The 25,797-nt window shown below is 43.9% G+C and overlaps 1 protein-coding gene across 2 annotated transcripts; it reads right to left on the bottom strand.

The window, feature by feature from the left end:
- Nucleotides 1-333: 333 nt before the first annotated feature.
- LOC106563523 (transcription factor PU.1) lies at nucleotides 334-8,183 on the bottom strand. Of its 2 annotated transcripts, none has more exons than XM_014129196.3 (5): nucleotides 7,788-8,183; nucleotides 7,094-7,184; nucleotides 6,061-6,248; nucleotides 1,888-2,047; nucleotides 334-1,726 (listed from the first exon to the last, which is right to left on the bottom strand). In XM_014129196.3, the coding sequence occupies exons 1-5, from the start codon at nucleotides 7,833-7,835 to the stop codon at nucleotides 1,404-1,406; spliced, it is 810 nt and encodes a 269-aa protein (XP_013984671.1). In that variant the 5' UTR covers nucleotides 7,836-8,183; the 3' UTR covers nucleotides 334-1,403. The 2 variants fall into 2 exon arrangements, with proteins under 2 accessions (XP_013984671.1, XP_013984673.1); XM_014129198.3 differs by having other exon boundaries at nucleotides 7,727-7,794.
- Nucleotides 8,184-25,797: the final 17,614 nt, after the last annotated feature.

The following is a 25,797-nucleotide window of genomic DNA, read 5'->3' as shown; positions in this document are numbered from 1 at the left end:
CTCCCTGGATACCTCACTTTGCGTCACTTTTCACTGCAGACTGTGCCCTGTGCTCCCATCATAGAACTGTGTCAGCACCCAGAATTATTTACACCTACAAGCTTCAGCTGCCACATAACTGGGCTGGGGGTGGGTGGATGGTGGGGGACGGGGTGGCCTTGTCTGCTGCCAGTGGGCCCAGTAAAGTCTCCATGGCTGCCCACATGTCTATATATTATCTGGCTCGGCCACTGGGCTTCTGCGTAGATGGCTGTGATTCCCAGAGGATTTGCTAAAGCCAGTCTGTGATGTGCTGGAACAATGTGAGGATGAGTCGACTAAAACCACATGACATGTGAGAAATAGAAATGCTTTCGAGTTCGTCACGTGCAGATATGTAACTGAGTCATGCCAACATACAAACATGCCAACATGTGTTATACAGAGAGCACATAGAGTATGGAAAAACAACTGGTCATATACACAATCATAGGAGAAAAATCCCTGTGTTGGTATTCCTAGGCTAGGAATAGATTGCACCCTAGCTCGGAGGAGGCAAGGGTCTGTGCTTCATCTCCAAACACAAGCAGATGATAAGGGCTGGGTGACAAGCCTCTTCACCCTCCCCCATTTCAGGAACAAGTCAATGGGATGTGATAGGGAAGTTATGATCAAGGGGACAGTCCGGAAAGGTTGCAGGTTAAGTCTCCCAATGTTCAGAAGGGTTTACTTCCCAAAGTCTTGAGCTAACTTGAGTTAGTATGTAATGCACATGTAATACCGTCATACAAATATACAAGCTTTATACCACGGCTTGGCTGAATACTCAATTCTGATTAGCAAAAGCTAATGTATAATATGTTGTGTTTGTGTGCTGCTACAGGAATTGCTTATCCAAAGTCAGTGCATCTCAGAGTATCAAATCAATGTCATTAATGCTAAAGAGTTCTTTATCGCAGTCTTTTTGTTTGTTTACATTGCATCCAAGTCTAATTGATGTCAAATGTGCACAATGATCAGTGAGTCCAACAGTGCGTAGAAGTCAGTGAATTCAGACAGCTTTAAGAAAGGAGATCTCTGAGGACTTCTAGTGGTCATCTGTGTAACCACTCCTGTAAGCATTTTGGTGATAATGATTGACAGTATCATTTAAAACGGCCATGTTTCTACGTGCTATGGAATGTAAAAGGTTCAGATGTGTGTGTGCGATCATTGAGTCAAAATGTGCTAATTGTCAGATTCCATTAAGACATTGGCTTTGACGTTCACATAAATGCTTTTTACAAGAGCAGCAAAAACAGTTATTGTTGATTTGAACACAAACAATAATTATTACATTGATAACCATCTTGCATACTATATACAGTTAACTATCTCTCACTCTCACTCTAACGTTCTTCAGGACTTCCACTATGTTTCTCCCTCTACAAATGGGAATATGGCCTCCTCTCCAAGTGAGACCTCCCCCCTAGCACTTCACCACTGAACTGATAAGTCAGCTTCTTCTTGACCTTTTTGACCTCGCCTGTCTTGCCATAGTTGCGAAGAGCCCGTGCCATCTTCTGGTAGGTCATTTTCTTGCGGTTGCCCTTCTGTACGCCCCACCGATGTGCCAGTGCCTCCTTGTGTTTCGAGGAGAACTGGAAGGTGCCCTTGTCCCTGTCCACCCACCAGATACTGTCCTTCATGTCCCCATTCCTCAGCAGATCCAGCAGGAACTGGTACAGACGGATCTTCTTCTTGTTGCCTATATTAATGTTGATAAAAGTGACAAAATGGTTAAACATGCAATGAATCAGTTGAGGATGTTCGCTACCTATGACCTACATGGAGTAGGATTATTGTGACCTCAAAAGCTAAATCAAACATGTGAGATATTAGGTATGCATTTATGAATGAATTCCTTACCCAATTCTCCCCTTGTTACGTGGGCGATGTGGTCCCTCAGACACTCCTCATCAGACACTTCTAGTGGAGGGCTGCGGCCTCCTGGCTCCTCGTCGTCTGAGCTCCTCATCGTCTGAGGAGAGGGGAGCAAGAAGCCCATGGCTCGAGGGTAATATGGCACCTTGGACACCACAAACAACAATAACCATGTAGTCATTATGATACAAAACCATCATTACAATTACAATACATTATTTTTGGAGCAGTATTCACTGAGAAATTACAACTAAACAAATTAGATACCATGCTGATCATGTTATATACACAGTGAGGCGCAAGTGTTATTAATGACGGCAACCATTTTTACTCCCCCAATCAACTATCCCCACCACAGGTGGCTGGTAGCACCTTAAATAGGAAGGACTGGCACATAGTAATGGCTGGAACAGAATAAATGGAATGGTATCAAACACTCCATTCCAGCCATCATTATCACCTGTCTCCTGTGAATACCCACTCCCTTGAATGTATCAAGTGACAGTAGAGTTGAATGAATACTTAAAGAGATTCTCTCCCACATATAATGTGTGAGAAAAAGAGCTTAAATGCAGATTTACTTGAAGTTTAGTCAACTTTGTTCTAAGGGCAGAAATAATCTGATTGGTTTGGAGCAGAACAAATCCGATTGGTTTCGAACTCTGAATCTTGTAAATAACTTTGAGTTACAAGTTGTAATGTTTTAAAATCATGTTTGTGTTACAGTTGTCAAACAAATGTGACAGTATCTCTAAGATACAACTGGTCTCCTGACTTGAAGCAAAGAGTAAAATGTAGAAAACTAGCAGCCTTATGCTAAGCATTTAATTAGAGATAGAAAGCTAGCTAAGCATTTAGCAACCTCTTAACTACTCATGTTAAATTTATAAACAGAATGTTGAGTCATAGAATATAACTAGCTAGGTCTTGAATATACCTGTAAATCGGCTCCCATTTACTTTATCAAAGTATTTAGTTGAATAAGCTATATAAACTTCTGGGGGAAGAAAAGTAAAATGCTAAGCTAAATGTAGCTTAGCTGAGCAGAGACCTACCTCCTACTAATGTTGAATTATAAAATAAAAATAGCTAGCAAGTTAGGTCTCAAATCTGCCAGTAGGTCAGTTAATATTTGTTTTATTAAAAGTTTAGTTGAATAAGCGATATCAACAACAAAAAAATGGAACAGACTGTTTATGCTACCGTGGGGGCAGAAATGTTAGTTTGGGTCAAGATCACTTGGTGCACTAAGAGCAGACTTTAAGCAGACTGGAATGCACTGTTTAAATTCTTCCCCGGGGGCAGTAATGTTTGGCTTAAGATCACTTTGGTGCCCTAAGGGCAGCCATGGACATATGGTCATTTCCATGTAAAAGGACCCATGAGCAACAACATGTGAAGTTCATAGGAGGAATTAAGGCAGATATACATTTTTTCAACCATTTTGCATCCTAAAAATTACAATAATGTTGAAGTAAAGACCCCTGCCAACTAATATCAACACTTTCATATTTACATGTTTCTGCCTTTAATAAGTTTAAGAACATTGCCTTGTGCTTTTAAATTCCGTTACCAAAACCCCACATATCTTTAAGATATTTTCTATTTTCTCTCCTTCATGAGGAGGGAGGATAATGAAAGTTCACAGAAGTAACAAGTACAGCTATCAATTATTATAGTGTTTTTACTGATATCAATTTTGTGAATAAATTATTATGTGATTAAAAACTCTAAATTCTGTTACCAAATTGGTAATGGAACTTCCCAAAAATCGGTAATGGGATTTCTGCAATTTAATTGGCTACAATGGGAAATCACAGTAGTCACAAACCACAGTTGGGTTCACAAGTTTGGACAACACAGTACTATACAGTACAGTAAATACAAGTAGAGTAGAGTTCAGAACAGTAAAGAAAAGTATAGTACTGTACTGTACTGTACTGAACTATGCTCTACTTTACTGTACTAGATTGTACTCTTCTGAACTATACTAAACTCTACTCTACTCTAATGTACTCTATGGTACTGAACTGTATTGTACTGTACTGAACTCTACTCTACTGTTCTGTGCTCTACTGTATTGTACTCTACTGAGCTCTTCGCTGGTGTACTTTGATGTCCAAACTTATATATGACTGGTTCAGATTTGGTCCAGTTCGGACCAAGCAAATTTGGTCTCGTTAGGGGGCGGAGCTCATTAAAATAATAGCCGTTGTGTAGAATAATCCCCAAATATGCGAAGGAGGATATGTATACCTTTGTTTACCTATTTAGGATAGATCCCCATGAAGAGAATGACATTTCTGTGTAGTACAGATCAGGGATCCATGATGAAACTTTATTACCGCAAATCATTTACCCGGTGTACATTTTTTCAAAGTCAAGGTTTCGTGCCATAGCTGACACCCCATTCTTTCTGCAGACATTGTTGAATCCTAATTCTGAATTCTTAATTCTGAGTTTTTGGAAAACGTGGACACACAAAAACTGAGGGAGATTTTACAGAAATTCTGTTACCAAACTTTGAATCTGTACAGTTCTTCCAGTAAATGTGTTTTTGTTACATTTTCTGTGTAATTTGTTAAATGTAGCCCTTGTGCATAGAGTCCTTGTGCACTGTATGGTTTGTTAAACTTTAAAATAAATCAGTTTTGTTTGGCATACATTTTAAGTGAAAAATCTGAGTCGTGGAATTGCCCTTTTCTAACTCCTATGGTTATCTTCACCCAAACTAACATTTATTTGAGACCTAGCTAGCTAGCAAGCACTGTTCTTTGACTCAACATTAGTAAAAGATAGCTATCTGCTAGCCTACTAGTTCTGTTTAGCTTAGCATTTTATATTGATGCCCCTGGAGCAGCATAACTATCCATCCCTGTTGTTTTTTGTCATATAGCTTATTCAACTTAGCATTTCAATAAAGCAAATGTTACCTGACTTACTTGTATATTTGACACCTAATTAGCTATAGTAGTTATATTTTTTAATTCAACATGTGTAGCTAAGAGGTTGCTAAATGCTTAGCTAACTAGCTTGCTCTGATTATTTTAGGATGTCGCTGCTAGTTTGCTACATTTGACTATGTTTCAAGTCAGGAGACCAGTTGTATCTATTTTTATATATATATATATTTTTTTAGGTATTGTCTGACTACCCATAATAACAACTTGTAACTCAAAGTTTTATTTACATGATTCTCACTTCAAACCTTCGCCATATTTTTAAGAGTAGTATATCTGTTAACCTTGACCTGTTCTTGACGATATAATCATCTCAAGTTAGCCCAGCGGTGGCAAAGATTATAGGGCACTGCCCCGCTGCATGAGGTGTGATGTGTGGTTGCTGTTATAGCAGTTTGAATGTTTGGCCGTTTAAAATCCTGTCCAAACATTTAGCACACAGTTCTAAAAACCCACTGTTTCTACTCTGAGGCAGTATGTCAGTTCCATACACAAATAGAAAAGGCATCTTTAAGGATATTCTCATCGACACTCATTCATTAATGCTCTCTGTTTAAAGTGTAATATTTACAATGTAAGATTTTACACTAAGAAGACTGACAATGATTTGTGTGTGTGTGTGTGTGTGTGTGTGTGTGTGTGTGTGTGTGTGTGTGTGTGTGTGTGTGTGTGTGTGTGTGTGTGTGTGTGTGTGTGTGTGTGTGTGAGTGTGAGTGTGAGTGTGAGTGTGAGTGTGTGTGTGTGTGTGACATAATGTTGGGGAGGCCACTTCTGTTTAAAAAAAATATTATTTGTTCATCAGCCGTTAGTGAGTTGGCAGATTATAGTTCTGTAGCAACACCAGCAGGCCCCAGTTAGGAAAAGGCCACAATGTCAAACCATCTGTGTGTAGGCGCACCCTACATCCTCCACGCAACACAGCTCACCAGTAACAAACAGTAGCTCAGATACACTTTTCATACGCATATCTTTATCTGAAGCCAGATGGTTGATTTTATGTTTACCTGTTATTAAACCTTTCTGAAGCATTGCTATTGCACTAGAGGGGACATGTAAATAAATTCTGCTACTTGCTTTAGTCCTGAACATTCAGAACATTCTCTATTAGTCATGTACACTACATCTGCTTGAAAAGAATGACCAACTCCAACGCTCTGTCTGTGATAGAGGAAAAGCGGGGTCAGGGAGGTGGGCTCACCGGTGGGGGTAGGACATGGTTGTGTCCCCCAAGGCCAGGGTCCAGAGAGAGAGTGTCAACATCGCTGTAACGAGCCATACTGGGTAGATGTAGTTGCTGGACACTCTGGAGCTCAGTGAAGTGGCCCTCTGGCAGGTTGTCAAAGTCCAGAGGATGAGCATGGTGAGTGGTGTGATAGTCCCAGTGATCTGAACAGAGAGAAACATTTTAGTTGTTCATAGAGTAAGAGGTAGGTGTACACTAAATGGCAATGTTCAGATGGCATAGAATAGAGAACACCTATTTGACTACAGATTTCAAATACACAATGTATGCTATTTGTTTAAAAAGTGTTCAGCAAAATATTTTAGGCAGTTTCCTGTTCACACATCTTTGCTTTGGCAGTTGTCTTTTTCTTTCTTTTTAGCCCAAATGTCACAAATGTGTTAAAACGTTCCGCATGTAAACATGTTTTAGTGATCTGTTGTGTTCGGTCCTGACACTGCACCAGAGACTTGCCATTATTATTTTGTAATAATTTAGTTCGTTAAATGGAGCAAAGCCTATATAATTCTACAGCTCGTACTAGTAAATACCAGTTTATTCTTGGCAGTAGGATCAGTTGATTACAGGAGAAAATACAACTGAATCTCTCCATTTCAATAAACCCCAGGGGGGAAAGTTGTTCTACGACTGTAGGTTGAGCGCCTGACAGAAATGGCATCTGTTTCCTGTACTCCATGGGGGCAACATGGTTGGCTCCAGCTGCAGTGTCTTGATACCTTTTATGTACAGTATTGTCTTTAATATAGCTACTGTGTGTGATTTCCTCAGGCCTGGTCAAACACATATCTAGTTGGGCCGGCACTATTCACTTCCGTATAAGTGATATTCAGATTGTTTACTTCATCTCCAATTATGTGATGGTAAGTTCATCAGAGAAAGGGAAATTAATTTCAAAAGTATATCATTGTATCATAGTTATCAAGATTATCAATAGATAATACAAGAGGTATTAATACTAGGAAAAATGTTGTAGTGTTTTAAAGCTCACCTCCTTGACTCTCTGCATCGATGACGTACGGATATGAATATTCTGACATCTGTTGTCTATAGATGTCGGGTTCGTACATGTCTTCTGATGGCTGTCAAAACAAAAAGAATATCCTCGACTGAAATCAGAACAAAACTTCACATAAAGTTTTATTATTGTTTCCAAGGAACTGACACTCAACATCTATATAGAAATTGCTTTCTTCCCTTGATAATGTTTGTTGATAATGACATTGTTGAAGAACATTTTGAGCTTTTTAAACTTCATTGACATTTACAATAATACTTTTGCTGGGTTTTTTTCATGGTTGGTCATAACCTTACAAAATAGATTTTTGTGAAACAAAACATATTGTTAGTTGTATAAACTATTATGTTAGATATATTGTTCTTTTGACAGTATGTAGACCACAAAAGTACCAACATTGTGTACCAGTTTAAGAGTTTGAAAATGAATGACGTTACAGTAATCTATTACCATATTTTAATTAATTATCATAATTTGAAAAATGTAACGTTAATATGAAATTCAAACTTGGATTCAGTGAGCTTACAATGCTTGAGATGCATTTTCTGTATAAGTACATCCTGTGGTATATAAACAAGTACATAAACTCAACAAATAACCACATACCTGTATGTACTTGGGCCTGTAATTGAATTAACACAAATTGTTTGACTCATTGTGTACTTACAGGACCAGGTGAGATGAGGTACCCCTCCATTCTGTACGGATGCAACATGAAGGCTTCTTCTTGAACCGACCTACTTCAGGCACTTAGCTTGCAATTGTTTCTCACACTCTTTCAAAACTTTTCCCGCACCATTGCACAACGTTTACCAAATTTCCTCTCACCAAACGAAACCCAAAATGTCTCCCTCTGCCTACACAACTTTATCCACTTGTAAGCCAAGCTACTCTCTGGGACTCAAATTTTGTCTAAGAAAAATAAATAAATTAGCCCTACTCAATGACTGAAAATTAAAAGGGAACCTGATATTTTGACTTCTGTATATCTTTGTGGGTGTACACATCTCAGTGTGTCTGGTGGTGGTTCCTGGTCATTGGTGATTTGTCAGGGGGAGATTCTAACATCTCACATTTATTAAGGCTCAATTGCGTCGCCTCCCAAACCAGCCAATCATTTCAAGGCCTGTCTCAACTGTCAAGTCTTTTAGCATTGCATCATCTGTCAGTGGGTAGCGTCTTTGCATCTCATTGTGACCAAATTTTGCCAACCAAATTAAATGTTTTTTTGTATGGCTAAAGTGCAGGTATCCATATTCATACACCTTGCATACACTATGGAAATCTAGATGAATATTACAAATATAATATTAAACATGTTTACCATGTTTCAATGCCAGATAACATTGCCATTTAACATTTTAAACTGGTTTAATTCCTACTTCTCATACCAGTATCAGTGTGTACATTGGATTTGGTGTTCAGCAAGGTTCGGCACTTGTACCCGTTATTCCCTATACTATGCTATCCCCTTCAAATAAACTTAGTGGTGTAAATATGTCAATTAAAAAACAAACCAGTAGCTTGAGTTCTAGCCATATCATTGAAATAATGACTCACATACATCAATGAATTCTGTTGCATTTCTATCCAAACAACTGTTTTATCTGTGTGTAGATTAGCTGGACAGATAAAATCATGCCACTTCCTTTTTGCAATCCTGCAACAGCTGTGGAGATTAAGGGAGAGGAGATAAAACACCTCCTGTGACAATAGTAGTGTTGGTGGGGGGATTCTTGAGAAATTTAAAATATAATATTTTCTGACCAAATGTGTTTTTCTCACCAAAATATTCTTCCTCACAATGAATACAGTGTAGAGTAGCTCTGCTACTAGACTCAGATGACCCTCTCTCCCGACCCTATGGTCTGGTTTACAGGACACAGTATGAGAATGCTTTTTTATTCAGGACAAGGCAGTGTCTGGGAAACCAGCCCTGTCTGTCTATCTCTCCCTGACACAACATCTCTGTTTTAACTTGAAGAGAAGTGAGGACACACGCCTCCACTGACAGACTTGTGTAGGTTTGGACAGCGGAAGAGTGCATCCGTCTGATAATGACCAGGTCCTTGAAATACTGTAGATAGTAAGATCCAAATCGCACTGAGGATAACTTCGGAATGATTATTATATTCCCTTGGTTGTTCAAAGCTTAATATAACACACAACCAAAAACCCTGTAGTCAGATTTGCTTTATTATGGATGTCAATGGATTCTATTGTTTTTCCTCTCCTTTATCTCTATCAAAGACTATGTTGAATTTTCTGTGAATTGTTATAACCTTATCTGATAATGTTTTGATGTGCTACGTAGCACCAAATACAGTGCGTTCTTTGTTTAATAATCAACATTAACAAAGGCAAACAATCTGTTTGACTTACTGGTTGCGGTATAACAATCTTAATTTGGTAGGCCTGTGCATTTGATGTTGGTGGACTTTGTTGGATTTTGGTTTACGTGGCTTTTCAGTTTGCCTTGCTTGCATGGTCTGGGGTTATAATTTGAGTCCCCTGCATCCTTCTACCACTTGTGGGTCTGCTGAAACCACACAGCCTGTCCATGGCCCCCATGTTAATCACAGCTGTCTGAGCAAAACTGATGACATTTAGTATTAATACACTACGTACGTTACAGCAAGCCCAGCACGCTATTTTCACCACGGCTATTTTCAGAGCACACAACGACTCTCTTTTTGAATATATATTTTTTTCTCTAACAAAAATATGCTGCTTTGTCAGAAATCATTCAGGTTTCCCAGATCTATTTAAAACTATTAGGTGGAGATCGGTGGACATCTCAGTAAGAGGTCGGTCCCTCAGCCTCATGGACAGCACTATAGTTAGTTTGACGAGTATGATATAGTGTAATTTCTGTTCCCCTGTATCTTGCTTTACAGAGTACATCCACATACAGGTCTACTACATACTACATAAGGCTTCAGATTACTAGGCCTTTGACAGCTAAGAATAAGATGAAACCTAAACAGGCATCATTGTGCTCATCCAATTTTGGGAAAGACAAGAACACACTTTCAATTCTGTGTTTGAATGAATGGCTCAATACATAAAATGTGTGTTTCTCACAATGTAAAAAGTTACAGGAAATAGGCAGATAACATTCAAACAGAATCAGGCCTATAATTTGGTTTTACATTTCTACTGTTAGTCAACTTCAGTCTTGACCATCATCATCATCATCATCATCATCATCATCATACACACACACACACACACACACACACACACACACACACTATGTAAAAGAGGAACTGGGAAATTCTCTTTTAGATTCAGTTCCTTATGGGGAGGGGGGTTGCTGTGAATGCCTCCATTTGTGTGTCTAAACTTCAGTATGATCTAGGCCACAAAACTTAAAATATAAATCTATAGGGGTATTTCAGTGATTGTCTTGTCTGATCACATTGGGCCTTTTCATACAGTAAGGAAACATAATACGTATCGTATCTTATCAGTCCCTGACAGATCAGACCAGCTTCTTTCTTTGGTAAAACACAGTAAATAAAATGTCTACTGTGTTTGGTTTCCACCAATGACTTGTGGACAAAGAGCCTGGACACAGATAAAGTCTTTTACTGGAATATAAATACTTAATTAATGGCAATGCTTCATAAAATATGCAATAAAGTAAGACTAGGTCTGGGAAACCAGCCCAGAAGTTCAGCGTGCAACTTTGCTACAGGCACACGGATGCTGTTGTGTTAACTGTATCACTTGCACCCATGGACGCTTTGGTTTTAGGCTACGAAAGCGAGTGACTGAGTACTCGACAACTTAAGATGTCTGAATGCAGTTATGTTTACAAGATGCAAATCTCTGATGGTGTCACAGTATCTAACGAAGGTGGCGCCCCTCCTCGGTCGGGCGGCGCTCGGCGGTCGTCGTCGCCGGCCTATTAGCTGCCACCGATCGTTGTTTCTGTGTCTTTTGGTTTTGTCTGTCTATCTCGCACCTGTTTTGTGTTTGTCATTAGTGGGGGTTATTTAGTGTGTATTTTCAGTTGGGGTTCTCGTGCGGGATTGTTTATTGTCCACTCAGGACAGTTGTGATTGTAAACTGTTATTGTCTATTATATTGCCGGGCTGCGCCCCGTGCGCTTTTTTTTCCAGTGCGCTTATTTTGGGAAGGTGTTTTTCCCCTGGCAGACTTCGCCACACGCCTGGTGCCCTACGGCTATTGCGTGTTACTATTATTATTAAAACACAGTTGCTCCGGCCCTCTGTCTCCTGCTCCTGATTCCACATCTCCACTGGTCCTAGACAGTCGTGACAGAATCCCGCACCAATATGGAGTCAGCAGGAGCAGAAGCGCCGTCCATGGCTGAGCAGGTCTCTCAACACGCCACCCTCCTCCACCGCCTAGGCTCGGTCATGGACCAGGTGTTGGCCCGGTTGGAGAACTGGGAGAGAGGTGCTTCCCCAGCTGGACCAGCTCCGGTCCCTCACCCTGCGCCCCTACACACACCCCCTGAAGCGGTCGCCGGTGGTATCCGGATTACTCCTCCCCGGGAGTTCGATGGGACGGCCGCTGGGTGCAAGGGGTTCTTGCTCCAATTGGAACTATACCTGGCGACCGTCCGCCCCCCCCCCCCTTCCGACGAAGAGAGGGTGAGCGTCCTCGTCTCCTGTCTCACGGGTCGAGCCCTGGAATGGGCCAATGCGGTCTGGGATGGCCCAGACTCGGCTCGGGGCGACTGAGCGGCTATTCCACTTGAGACAGGAGACGAGGAGCGCTCAGGATTTCGCCCTAGAATTCCGGACTCTCGCCACTGGATCGGGGTGGAACGAGCGGGCCTTGATAGACCACTATAGGTGTAGCCTTCGCGAGGACGTCCGCCGGGAGCTGGCCTGTAGGGACAACGCCTCCACCCTAGACCAACTGGTGGATTTGTCCATTAGACTGGACAACCTGCTGGCTTCCCGGGGACGTTCCAGTCAGGGCCTGTTCGTTCTGCCTCCCAGTCCCCCCGCTCCACACAGCCCATGGAGATAGGGGGGACTGCGTCGAGGAGGACCGGAGGGGGGGGTCTCTCCTGCACCCGATGTGGACGCAGAGGACACACTGTGGACCGGTGCTGGAGTGGTCCCCCCGGGAGTTCGGAGGGCAGGCAGAGCACTACTTCGACCCCCCAGGTGAGTCCGCACCAGCCACACCCAGAGCCCCCTGTCGACCACATGTACACCTCTGTTTGTTTTCCAGATTTTTTCCCCTCACTTCCAGTATAAGGCACTAGTCGATTCAGGTGCAGCTGGGAGTTTTATGGACCGTGGGTTAGCGAAGAGGTTAGGGATTCCCCTGGTTCAGCTGGACCACCCCTTCCCCGTGCACGCCCTAGATAGTCGACCGCTAGGGTCAGGCAGAGTAGGGGAGGTCACAGTGCCACTGGTTATGCAGACGTGGGGGGGTCATGAGGAGCGTATCAGCCTGTTCCTCATTGACTCCCCAGCGTTTTCGGTAGTACTGGGAATCCCCTGGCTAGCCACGCACAACCCGCAGATTTCGTGGAGACAGAGGGCTCTTACGGGGTGGTCGAGGGAGTGCTCAGGTAGGTGCATAGGAGTTTCCATCGGCGCGACTACGGTGGAGAGTCCAGACCAAGTCTCCACCGTGCACATTCCCTCAGAGTATGCCGATTTGGCTATCACCTTCAGTAAGACGAAGGCGACTCTATTACCCCCCCATCGACGAGGGGATTGTGCGATAAACCTCCAGGCCGACGCGGTTCTTCCTAGGAGTCACGTGTATCCTCTGTCTCAGGAGGAGACAGTGGCTATGGATACATACGTCACTGAGTCCTTAAGACAGGGATACATTCGGCCATCGAAGTCCCCCGTCTCCTCAAGCTTTTTTTTCGTGAAGAAGAAGGAGGGAGGTCTGCGCCCGTGCATTGACTATAGAGGTCTAAATGCTATCACAGTGGGTTTCAGTTACCCGCTACCTCTCATTGCTATGGCAGTGGAGTCATTTCACGGGGCACGCTTCTTCACGAAATTAGATCTCAGGAGCGCATATAACCTGGTGCGTATCCGAGATGGAGACGAGTGGAAAACCGCATTTAGTACCACATCGGTCCATTTGAGTACCTCGTCATGCCGTATGGGTTAAAGAGCGCTCCCGCTGTCTTCCAATCCTTTGTGGACGAGATCCTTCGGGACATGCTCGGGCAGGGTGTGGTGGTGTACATTGATGACATCCTGATTTGATCCGCCACACGCGCCGAGCATGTGTCCCTCGTGCGTAAAGTGCTTGGGCGGCTGCTGGAGCATAACCTATACGTCAAGGCTGAGAAATGCGAGTTCTTCAAACGAGCCGTCTCATTTCTAGGATAGCGCATTTCCACCTCGGGGGTAGAGGTGGAGTGTGACCGCGTGACGGCTGTGCGTAATTGGCCAACCCCAACCACTGTGAAGGAGGTGCAGCGGTTCTTGGGGTTCGCTAATTATTATCGGAGGTTTATCCGGGGTTTTGGCCAGGTGGCGGCTCCCATTACCTCACTGATGAAGGGGGGGCCGGTGCGGCTACGATGGTCAGCAGAGGCGGACAGAGCCTTCCATCGTCTGAAGGTTCTGTTTACCAATGCACCTGTCCTGGCGCATCCGGACCCCTCCTTGCCATTCATAGTGGAGGTGGACGCGTCCGAGGCTGGGGTAGGAGCTGTGCTATCGCAGCGCTCGGGCGTTCCTCCGAAGCTCCGCCCATGTGCCTTCTTTTCTAAGAAGCTGAGCCCGGCGGAGCGCAACTATGATGTGGGGGACCGGGAGCTGTTAGCCGTGGTCAGGGCTTTGACGGTGTGGAGACATTGGCTTGAGGGGGCACGTCACCCTTTTCTCATCTGGACCGACCACCGTAACCTGGAGTATATTCGGGCAGCGAGGAGGCTTAATCCCCGTCAGGCAAGGTGGGCCATGTTTTTTACGAGGTTTCACTTTACCCTCTCGTACATTCCAGGTTCCCGGAACCGGAAGGCTGACGCACTGTCGCGTTCTCTACGACACCGAGGAGCGGACCATCGATCCCACTCCCATACTTCCCGCCTCCTGTCTGGTGGCACCGGTGGTATGGGAGGTGGATGCGGACATCGAGCGGGCGGGTCGGTCAGAACCCACTCCTCCTCAATGTCCTGTGGGCCTGAAATACGTTCCGCTTGGTGTTCGCGATCGCCTGATCCGATGGTCCCACACTCTACCCTCCTCAGGTCATCCTGGGGTGGAACAGACAGTGCGGGGCCTGAAGGGAAGGTACTGGTGGCCCACCTTGGCTGAGGATGTTCGGCGTTATGTCTCTTCCTGTTCGGTATGCGCTCAGTGCAAGGCTCCTAGGCACCTGCCTCGAGGGAAATTACAGCCCCTCCCCGTTCCACAGCGGCCTTGGTCTCACCTCTCGGTGGATTTCCTCACGGATCTCCCGCCGTCCCAGGAGAATACGGCGATCCTGGTCGTTGTGGACAGGTTCTCTAAGTCCTGCCGTCTGCTCCCTTTGCCCGATCTTCCTACGGCCCTGCAAACCGCGGAGGCCCTGTTCACCCATGTCTTCCGGCACTATGGGGTGCCCGAGGACATTGTATCTGATCGGGGTCCCCAGTTCACGTCCAGGGTGTGGAGATCGTTTATGGAGAGGCTGGGGGTCTCGGTCAGCTTGACCTCGGGGTTCCACCCCGAGAGTAATGGGCAGGTGGAGCGCATTAACCAGGATGTGGGCAGGTTCCTGCGGTCGTATTGCCGGGACCGGCCAGGGGAGTGGGCGCAGTTCGTGCCATGGGCCGAGATGGCCCAGAACTCTCAGCGCCACTCCTCTACCAACCTATCACCCTTCCAGGTGGTATTGGGGTATCAGCCGGTCCTGGTGCCATGGCAACAGAGCCAGACGGAGGCTCCTGCGGTGGAGGCATGGGTGAAGCCCTCTCAGGAGACCTGGAATGGTGTCCAGGAGTGCCTAAGGAGGGCTGGTGAACGTCACAAGGAGAGCGCTGACCGCCACCGCAGTGACGCCCCCGTGTATAATCCGGGGGACAGAGTCTGGCTCTCGACCCGGAACCTGCCTCTCCGCCTGCCCTGCCGGAAGCTGGGTCCGCGGTTTGTGGGGCCGTTCAAAGTCCTGAGGAGGATAAACGAGGTGTGTTACAGGTTACAACTCCCTTCATATTACCGTATTAACCCCTCGTTTCATGTGTCTCTCCTCAGGCCGGTGGTAGCTGGTCCACTGCAGGACGATGAGGTGCTGGAGGTCCCCCCGCCCCCCCTGGACATCGGGGGGGCCCCGGCGTACACAGTCCGAGCCATCCTGGACTCCCAACGTCGGGTCGGGGGCCTGCAGTACCTCGTGGACTGGGAGGGGTACGGTCCGGAGGAGAGGTGCTGGGTTCCGGCGGCGGACATTCTAGATCCACCTATGCTACAAGAATTCCACCATCGCCGTCCGGATCGGCCGGCGCCTCGCCCTCCGGGCCGTCCCCGAGGCCGGCGTCGGCGAGCGGCTTCAGTCAGGGGAGGGGTACTGTCACAGTATCTAACGAAGGTGGCGCTCCTCCTCGGTCAGTCGGCGCTCGGCGGTCGTCGTCGCCGGCCTATTAGCTGCCACCGATCGTTGTTTCTGTGTCTTTTGGTTTTGTCTGTCTATCTCGCACCTGTTTTGTGTTTGTCATTAGTGGGGGGTTATTTAGTGTGTATTTTCAGTTGGGGTTCTCGTGCGGGATTGTTTATTGTCCACTCAGGACAGTTGTGATTGTAAACTGTTATTGTCTATTATATTGCCGGGCTGCGCCCCGTGCGCTTATTTTCCAGTGTGCTTATTTTGGGAAGGTGTTTTTCCCCTAGCAGACTTCGCCACACGCCTGGTGCCCTACGGCTATTGCGTGTTACTATTATTATTAAAACACAGTTGCTCCGGCCCTCTGTCTCCTGCTCCTGATTCCACATCTCCACTGGTCCTAGACAGTCGTGACAGATGGCTAAAGCATCTTTATAAGCAAGCAGTTACATTGATACCTCTTACTTCACAGACCCCTATGTCTTTAATACCCTGTGTTCTCAGGGCCGCAGTGTGACATTAGTAGTCATTTAGCAGTTCAGAAAATACACTGGAGGGGGACTCAGTCAGAGTCTCAACTTACTGTTTTGAGTTAGAATAGAAGAATACACAAGGTGCAATTTCAAAATTTGGTTTTGCATCAGCAGTTTTTCTATTGTTATGTCAGTCACTGACAGTCAGTCATTTAGCCCATCAGCTAAATATGTTTTGGATTGTTAAGTTAGTCTAGCAGCCAGCTACTGTATCTAAACTTCTAGTAATCATGGTCCAATTACCAACTGGGGAGCGCCCATTGATTTTGTTTGTCACTCTTACTCAAATATCATGTTAAAAACTGCAAACATTTATCTCCACCCAATGGCAAAATTAGTAGAATTGCATGAAAAGTTACATATTGCAGCTTACATTTTTTTTTCTCTGCTGCAAAATGTTTTGCTTGCACGGTGACACCCCCCCACCGAAAATGTTTTTGCTTTGGGCCCCCAAAAGCCTAGAGTCTGTTGCAACTGACTGCATGTGTGGGTATGGATGTGGGTACGCAGACAGAGTTTAGATTTTTTGTGGCCCCCATCCCCATCAAAGTTGCCCATCCCTGGTCTAAACTAATTTGAGTTTATTTTTTATTTTTTACAGGCTTCAGTTGAAGTCGGAAGTTTACATACACTTAGGTTGGAGTCATTAAATCTCGTTTTTCAACCACTCCACAAATTTCTTGTTAACAAACTATAGTTTTGGCAAGTCGGCTAGGACATCTACTTTGTGCATGACACAAGTCATTTTTACAATAATTGTTTAGACAGATTATTTCACTTATAATTCACTGTATCACAATTCCAGTGGGCCAGAAGTTTACATACACTAAGTTGACTGTGGCTTTAAACAGCTTGCAAAATTCCAGAAAATTATGTCATGGCTTCAGAAGCTTCTGATAGGTTAACTGACATAATTTGAGTCAATTGGAGGTGTACCTGTGGATGTATTTCAAGGCCTACCTTCAAACTCATTGCCTCTTTGCTTGACATCATGGGAAAATCAAAAGAAATCAGCCAAGACCTCAGGAAAAAAATGTAAAACCTCCGCAAGTCTGGTTCATCCTTGGGAGCAATTTCCAAATGCCTGAAATCAAATCAAATCAAATTTATTTGTCACAAACTCATGGTTAGCAGGTGTTAATGCAAGTGTAGGGAAATGCTTGTGCTTCTAGTTAGGTACCACGTTAATCTGTACAAACAATAGTACGCAAGTTTAAACACCATGGGACCACGCAGCCGTCAAACCGCTCAGGAAGAAGATGCATTCTGTCTCCTAGAGATTAACGTACTTTGGTGTGAAAAGTGCAAATCAATCCCAGAACAACAGCAAGGGACCTTGTGAAGATGCTGGAGAAAACATGTACAAAAGTATCTACATCCACAGTGAAACGAGTCCTATATCGACATAACCTGAAAGGCCGCTCAGCAAGGAAGAAGCCACTGCTCCAAAACCGCCATAAAAAAGCCGGACTATGGTTTGCAACTGCACATCGGGACAAAGATTGTACTTTTTGGAGAAATGTCCTCTGGTCTGAGGAAACAAAAATAGAACTGTTTGGCCATAATGACCATCGTTATGTTTGGAGGAAAAAGGGGGAGGCTTGCAAGCTGAAGAACACCATCCCAACCGTGAAGCATGGGGGTTGAAGGGGTGCTCTGCATCATGTTGAAGGGGTGCTTTGCTGCAGGAGGGACTGGTGCACTTCACAAAATAGATGGAATCATGAGGGAGGAAGATTTTGTGGATATATTGAAGCAACATCTCAAGCCATCAGTCAGGAATTTAAAGCTTGGTCGCAAATGGGTCTTCCAAATGGACAATGACCCCAAGCATACTTCCAAAGTTGTGACAAAATGGCTCACGGACAACAAAGCAATGATATTGGAGTGGCCATCACAAAGCCCTGACCTCAATCCTATAGAACATTTGTAGGCAGAACTGAAAAAGCGTGTGCGAGCAAGGAGGCCTACAAACCTGACTCAGTTACACCAGCTCTGTCAGGAGGAATGGGCCAAAATTCACCCAACTTATTGTGGGAAGCTTGTGGAAGGCTACCCGAAATGTTTGACCAAAGTTAAACAATTTAAAGGCAATGCTACCAAATACTAATTGAGTGTATGTAAACTTCTGACCTGCTGGGAATGTGATGCAAGAAATAAAAGCAGAAATAAATAATTCTCTCTACTATTATTCTGACATTTCACATTCTTAAAATAAAGTGGTGATTCACTGACATTTTCAACATGTCCCTGATTGAGTCTATAATACCAACATGTTTCAAGCAGACCACCATGGTCCCTGTGCCCAAGAACACAAAGGCAACCTGCCTAAATGACTACAGACCTGTAGCACTCACGTCCGTAACCATGAAGTGCTTTGAAAGGTTGGTAATGGCCCACATCAACACCATTATCCCAGACACCCTAGACCCAGTCCAATTTGCATACCGTCCAAACAGATCCACAGATGATGCAATCTCTATTGCACTCCACTCTGCCCTTTCCCACCTGGACAAAAGGAACACTGTGTGAGAATGTGAGAATGCTATTCATTGACTACAGCTCAGCGTTCAACACCATAGTACCCTCCAAGCTCATCAATAAGCTAAGGATCCTGGGACTAAACACCTCCCTCTGCAACTGGATCCTGGACTTCCTGACGGGCCGCCCCCAGGTGGTGAGGGTAGGTAGCAACACATCTGCCACGCTGATCCTCAACACTGGAGCTCCCCAGGGGTGCGTGCTCAGTCCCCTCCTGTACTCCCTGTTCACCCACGACTGCATGGCCAGGCACGACTCCAACATCATCATTAAGTTTGCAGACGACACAACAGTGGTAGGCCTGATCACCGACAACGACGAGACAGCCTAGAGGGTCGAGGTCAGAGACCTGTCCGGGTGGTGCCAGAATAACAACCTATCCCTCAACGTAACCAAGACTAAGGAGATGATTGTGGACTACAGGAAAAGGAGGACCGAGCACGCCCCCATTCTCATCGATGGGGCTGTAGTGGAGCAGGTTGGTAGCTTCAAGTTCCTTGGTGTCCACATCAACAACAAAATAGAATGGTCCAAACACACAAAGACAGTAGTGAAGAGGGCACGACAAAGCCTATTCCCCCTCAGGAAACTAAAAAGATTTGGCATGGGTCCTGAGATCCTCAAAAGGTACTACAGCTGCAACATCGAGAGCATCCTGACTGGTTGCATCACTGCCTGGTACGGCAATTGCTCGGCCTCTGACCGCAAGGCACTACAGAGGGTAGTGTGTACGGCCCAGTACATCACTGGGGCTAAGCTGCTTGCTGTCCAGGACCTCTACACCAGGCGGTGTCAGAGGAAGGCCCTAAAAATTGTCAAAGACCCCAGCCACCCCAGTCATAGAGTGTTCTCTTTACTACTGCCAAGTCTACGATAAAAAGGCTTCTCAACAGTTTTTTCCCCCAAGCCATAAGACTCCTGAACAGGTAATCAAATACCCGGATTATCTGCATTGTGTGTCCCCCCCCCCCCCAACCCCTCTTTTTACGCTGCTGCTACTCTCTGTTTATCATATATGCATAGTCACTTTAACTATATCCACATGTACATACTACCTCAATCAGCCAGACTAACCTGTGTCTGTATGTAGCCTCGCTACTTTTATAGCCTCGCTACTGTATATAGCCTGTCTTTTTACTGTTGTTTTATTTCTTTACCTACCAATTGTTCACCTAAAACCTTTTTTGCACTATTGGTTAGAGCCTGTAAGTAAGCATTTCACTGTAAGGTCTACACCTGTTCGGCGGGCGTGACAAATAAACTTTGATTTGATTTGATCCTACTACCTAAAACAGGGAATTTTTACTAGGATTAAAGGTCAGGAATGATGAAAAACTGAGTTTAAATGTATTTGGCTAAGGTGTATGTAATCTTCTGACTTCAACTGTATAATAGTGGCAAAAGTATTCTTAAGGATTGCAAAATAATCACAATGTAGGCCTACATTTCTAGTCAGGACTATATCTGGCTTTAACTGATACCTTTGATTACTCATATGTCATAATCTGTCAGTTTAATTCGGACAGACAGAGAGCCTCTACCAGACCTCTGTGGCCTCACACTTTCGGGTCACGAGAACGTACCCACAGACCCTCTCACAAGGGGATGACATGCATGACCACTGACTGTGGAAAACAGGATACATAGACCGTCGCAACAGGAAATGTTGCACTCCGTCTATCTATTCTGTTTGACCAAGATTTCTCCAGATCAATGTCCACACTGTGCTGGTTTTGACATCATTTACGTAATCATCCTCTGACAAACTCTCTTGAACAACTCGAGTAATTTAGCTTGAATAGTTGGAAACATGTTATAGCCCAGTAAAACATTTGCTCACACTTTATTTGGATAGTCCGGATTTTCCAACTCACTATGTTGATAAGCAACTGCTTTCTAAGGTCATGGTTAGGGTTAGGTTCAGAATAAGGGTTAGGATAATGGTTAGGCTTAGAGCTAAGGTTAGTAGATAGTTAGTTGAAATGTTACTGATAGTGTCTGTAGAGCATCTACAGATGGACTATCCAAATAGTGTTACCAAACATACTTCATTCTAGTTATTATTTAAAGAGTATTGTTATTAGTTTTGATGTGATAACAACATATTCTAAACCAAGTAATTACATTTAGAAGAAACAAAATTAAGACAAATGTGGACACAAAGTATTAGCTGCCAGTGATGACCATAGGTCTACTGCCTAGATGTTAGCTAAAGATAACTTTTAAAGGTAAATGTTTACTCTTGATGTAACCCATTGACTCTCAGTCAAAGATAAAATATACTACTAACGATCAACAAGGGAAAATTAGCATTTATTTTTCAACAAACTTATTATCCAAGACTATCAAATCAAATAATGGATAAGGATATAATGCAAACAACTGTAACCCAGTGATCTACAAAGGCCAAATTGCCTCTGTCATTACATCAACTTTTTCCTTCATTCAATAAAAAGTAGCAAGAATACCAACACTAGCTATACAGATATATCTCTGAGCTGAAACCAGCAGAAAAACATATTTCATAACATTACAATCTGTATGAAAGGATGCTCATGGGAAGAAACGCCTCTTGTCTCTCTCGGTCCAGCCAGCCTCACTCTTACCGTCCCTCTCATAAGTCTTCCAGGAGCAGCATGGATAGTAGTACGCTCTCTGTGAATGCAGGAGAATCTCATTGAGTCGGTTAAAGCAAATTGCCACAGAGGGCAAGAAATCTGAGATTTCTATAACTCACTGAATTAACTAGGGAACTAAAAACTTCCTTAATTTTACCAATTTAAGCTGGAACTCAAAAGATTTTCTTCTTCTTCTCCTTCTCCTTCTTCCTTAAACCAGATGGTAACTAAACAGCTTGCCACAAAGCAAAGCTTGATTAGAGGTAGTGGGCGATGTTGTCGTCTGTGATCTGATTTCTGCTCCCTCTGTGGAGCCACTTGCTCCTTCCAGGCCTTATACCGCAGGTGCAATCCAGTAGTATGCCATAGACTCCATTAGATTACCATATGATGAACTGCACACCACGGGCCCTTATTGATTTGGATGTATATCAGAGAGTTGTTTATAATAGAACGGAGTGGACACACTGCTACGGGCATGGGTTATCCAAATGTAAGTCGTAGTTATTTGTTTTGTCTACTGTCTACCAAGATAATAAAGAACTGGTTGTATGCATATGTCGGAGGATAATCAGAATATCAGATCCAAAAAAAACATTCTCGAAAAAGAGAGCAACTGTCAAGAAAATTATGGTTTTGATGGCATGGCCTGGATAGACAGGCCACAGAGAGGACCCTGACCCTGTTTTACTGCCTGACTGTCACCAGCAGTTTCGTTGGCCATCATCTCTTTCACAATGACATGGAGCCGCCCCTGACCGGCGTGCAAGGGGACATCCAGATTTCTCACTTCTTATTCCCAATTCCTCATTTTCCCCAATGCACTCAGCTTTACAAGATCCAACCATCAGACAAGGCTTGGATAGAAGACAAAGATAAATCACATGGCCGATTGACAAGCACGCACACATGCACGCACGTGTGCACACACTATGTTTTCCATCAAACTCTGCTTCATGGACCCTTGTCCCATCAGCCATAAGTTCCTCTTTCTATATGCATTGCTCAAGTCAGGCAGGGATGACTCATAGTGCGAACATTATTCATGTTTTCTGTTTTCTTAACCTCTCACAAACAATCTGCATGTGTTTTCAAGGCCCTCGTGTGTCCATTGTGTTGCACAAAATAGTAAACAAATGTTTTTCAAGATGGTAGGGATAAAAACACAGCAAACAGAGGACATAGAAGGCACAGTATGTGGGTATGTACGGATGTATTGTGGTGGAAGGTGGGGTGTGTGTTTTTGTGTTTGGAAAAGTTGGAAATACCAGAGCCCATATGGGTCTGCAAGCAGGAGTTGTGACAGAGAGAGCTTTCAATCTTGTGCAAATATGGGATATACATTTTAAAATAGATTATAAATATTGCCTGATCATGATGGAGCGGTCCCCAACCCTGTACCCTAGATACCCACCTGAGCGACCCACACACTAAGGAGAAATCCTTATCTGTTTTATAGGCGTACTGCAAGTAGCCTGTATGCAGCCAAGACAGAAAAATAAAGGTGGTCAGTGACCCACTAAAGCAGCACTGCCCCCTCAAGAGTCTGAGCCTGCCTGGCAGGGTTGGTCCAATAAAGCCAAAGCCCCCAGATGGCTGAGCATGATATACATAATATAATTTTAGCCAAATACATTTAAACTACATTTTTCACAATTCCTGACATTTAATCCTAGTACAAATTCCCTGTCTTAGGTCAGTTAGGATCACCACTTTATTTTAAGAATGTGAAATGTCAGAATAATAGTAGAGAGAATGATTTATTTCTGCTTTTATTTCTTGCATCACATTCTCAGTGGGTCGGAAGTTTACATACACTCAATTAATATTTGGTAGCATTGCCTTTAAATTGTTTAACTTGGGTCAAACGTTTTGGGTAGCCTTCCACAAGCTTCCCACAATAAGTTGTGTGAATTTTGGCCCATTCCTCCTGACAGAGCTGGTGTAACTGAGTCAGGTTTGTAGGCCTCCTTGCTCGCACACGCTTTTTCAGTTCTGCCTACAAATGTTCTTTGGGATTGAGGTCAAGGCTTTGTGATGGCCACTCCAATACCTTGACTTTGTTGTCCTTAAGCCATTTTGCCACAACTTTTGAAGTATGCTTGGGGTCATTGTCCATTTGGAAGACCCAAGCTTTAACTTCCTGATTGATGTCTTGAGATGTTGCTTCAATATATCCACATAATCTTCCTCCCTCATGATGCCATCTATTTTGTGAAGTGCACCAGTCCCCCCTGCAGCAAAGCACCCCCGCAACATGATGCTGCCAATCCTGTGCTTCACGGTTGGGATGATGTTCTTCGGCTTGCAAGCCTCCCCCATTTTCCTCCAAACATAACGATGGTCATTATGGCCAAACAGTTCTATTTTTGTTTCCTCAGACCAGAGGACATTTCTCCAAAAAGTACAATCTTTGTCCCCATGTGCAGTTGCAAACCGTAGTCTGGGTTTCTTATGGCGGTTTTGGAGCAGTGGCTTCTTCCTTGCTGAGCGGCCTTTCAGGTTATGTCGATACAGGACTCGTTTTACTGTGGATATAGATACTTTTGTACCTGTTTCCTCCAGCATCTTCACAAGGTCCTTTGCTGTTGCTCTGGGATTGATTTGCACTTTTTGCACCAAAGTACATTCATCTCTAGGAGACAGAACGCGTCTCCTTCCTGAGCGGATTGATGGCTGCGTGGTCCCATGGTGTTTATACTTGCGTACTACTGTTTGTACAGATTAACGTGATACCTTCAGGCATTTGGAAATTGCTCCCAAGGATGAACCAGACTTGTGGAGGTCTTCAATGTTTTTTCTGAGGTCTTGGCTGATTTCTTTTGATTTCCCCATGATGTCAAGCAAAGAGGCAATGAGTTTGAAGGTAGGCCTTGAAATACATCCACAGGTACACCTCCAATTGACTCAAATGATGTCAATTAGCCTATCAGAAGCTTCTAAAGTCATGACATCATTTTCTGGAATTTTCAAAGCTATTTAAAGGAACAGTCAACTTAGTGTATGTAAACTTCTGACCCACTGGAATTGTGATACAGTGAATTATAAGTGAAATAATCTGTCTGTAAACAATTGTTGGAAAAATGACTTGTGTCATGCACAAAGTAGATGTCCTAACCGGCTTTCCAAAACTATAGTTTGTCAACAAGAAATTTGTGGAGCGGTTGAAAAACGAGTTTTAGTGACACCAACCTAAGTGAATGTAAACTTCCGACTTCAACTGTATATGCATTCGCATATCAAGTCTCTCTTAATTTGGGAACTGGGATGTTTTTTGGGGGGGAAGGGAGGGGTGTGTGTGTGTGTGTGTGTGTGTGTGTGTGTGTGTGTGTGTGTGTGTGTGTGTGTGTGTGTGTGTGTGTGTGTGTGTGTGTGTGTGTGTCTGTGTGTCCCACGTCTGTTGCTATGGGGTAATGATGTTAGGAACAATACAGGATGAATCACAATAATTGTTTGCCAAAATAATAATTACTTGCCGAAAATGACATTTTTGTAATGCCAATCCTGGTTATAGGTAACAATCCTGGTTATAGGTAACAATCCTGGTTATAGGTAAACAATCCTGGTTATAGGTAACAATCTTTCATATGAACTGCCTACAGTATTACGCATATGATTTGTTAATTTTGGAAATAAATTAAGTCATGCAAGATTTTTTAATATACAGTATATTTACCCCCAAAATATGGGGAATTGGAAATGATGCAGACAATTACATTGATGGAAGCCACAATCTATCTGCATAAATAAAGCTGATCTACCCCCTTAAAAAATATGTCTGCATCATTTAAAAAATATAGAATAAAAGAGTAGAAAGTGTTATAGAGTAATGTCATACTTTTTCTTGATACAATGTTTTATTCTAAACACACACTCAGGCAGGTATTTGAAAGAGGCCTCTGAGCACTACACACCCATCCTTGGACAGGTGCTGTCTAAAGAAGTCATTGGCAGCTAGTTTGATGGCTTTCTCTGGAGTGACCAGAGTCAGGTTCACAGCAGCACCTAATGGCCAAAGAGAGGCGCAGAATCACACACAAACGTGTGTGCGCACATATACACGCACGCACACACACTTCCATTGGCGGGTCAATCAGTATGGATCTCACAAATAATCTTATGGAAGAGTTATCATTACAGAGGAAATCGTCTGAATCTATGTATTTATTGGAATCCAACCTCATTCCCAGGCTCAAGAGAGAGAGAGCCGTCCGGTGGACGAGATTACTGAGTGCCATATCTAGAAACTTCTGTACTGTAACTGTCAAATGCACCATCTGGTGGTCGAACTACAAAGGCATGATGATACAGTGTAGGCCGCCTGACATATTTGTCAGGAGTCAATTTGTATTCCATAGATCATGGCGTTAACTGCATCATGAATCATAACGCATGGGTCCCCAATATTTACTTCACCATCCATCACCTTCCAGGTCACTGG

Source organism: Salmo salar, chromosome 11 (assembly GCF_965601325.2).
Source record: "Salmo salar chromosome 11, fSalSal1, whole genome shotgun sequence".
Classification (NCBI taxonomy): domain Eukaryota; kingdom Metazoa; phylum Chordata; class Actinopteri; order Salmoniformes; family Salmonidae; genus Salmo; species Salmo salar.
The sequence above is the reverse complement of the archived record's forward strand: the minus strand, read 5'-3'. Positions and strand labels throughout refer to the sequence as shown.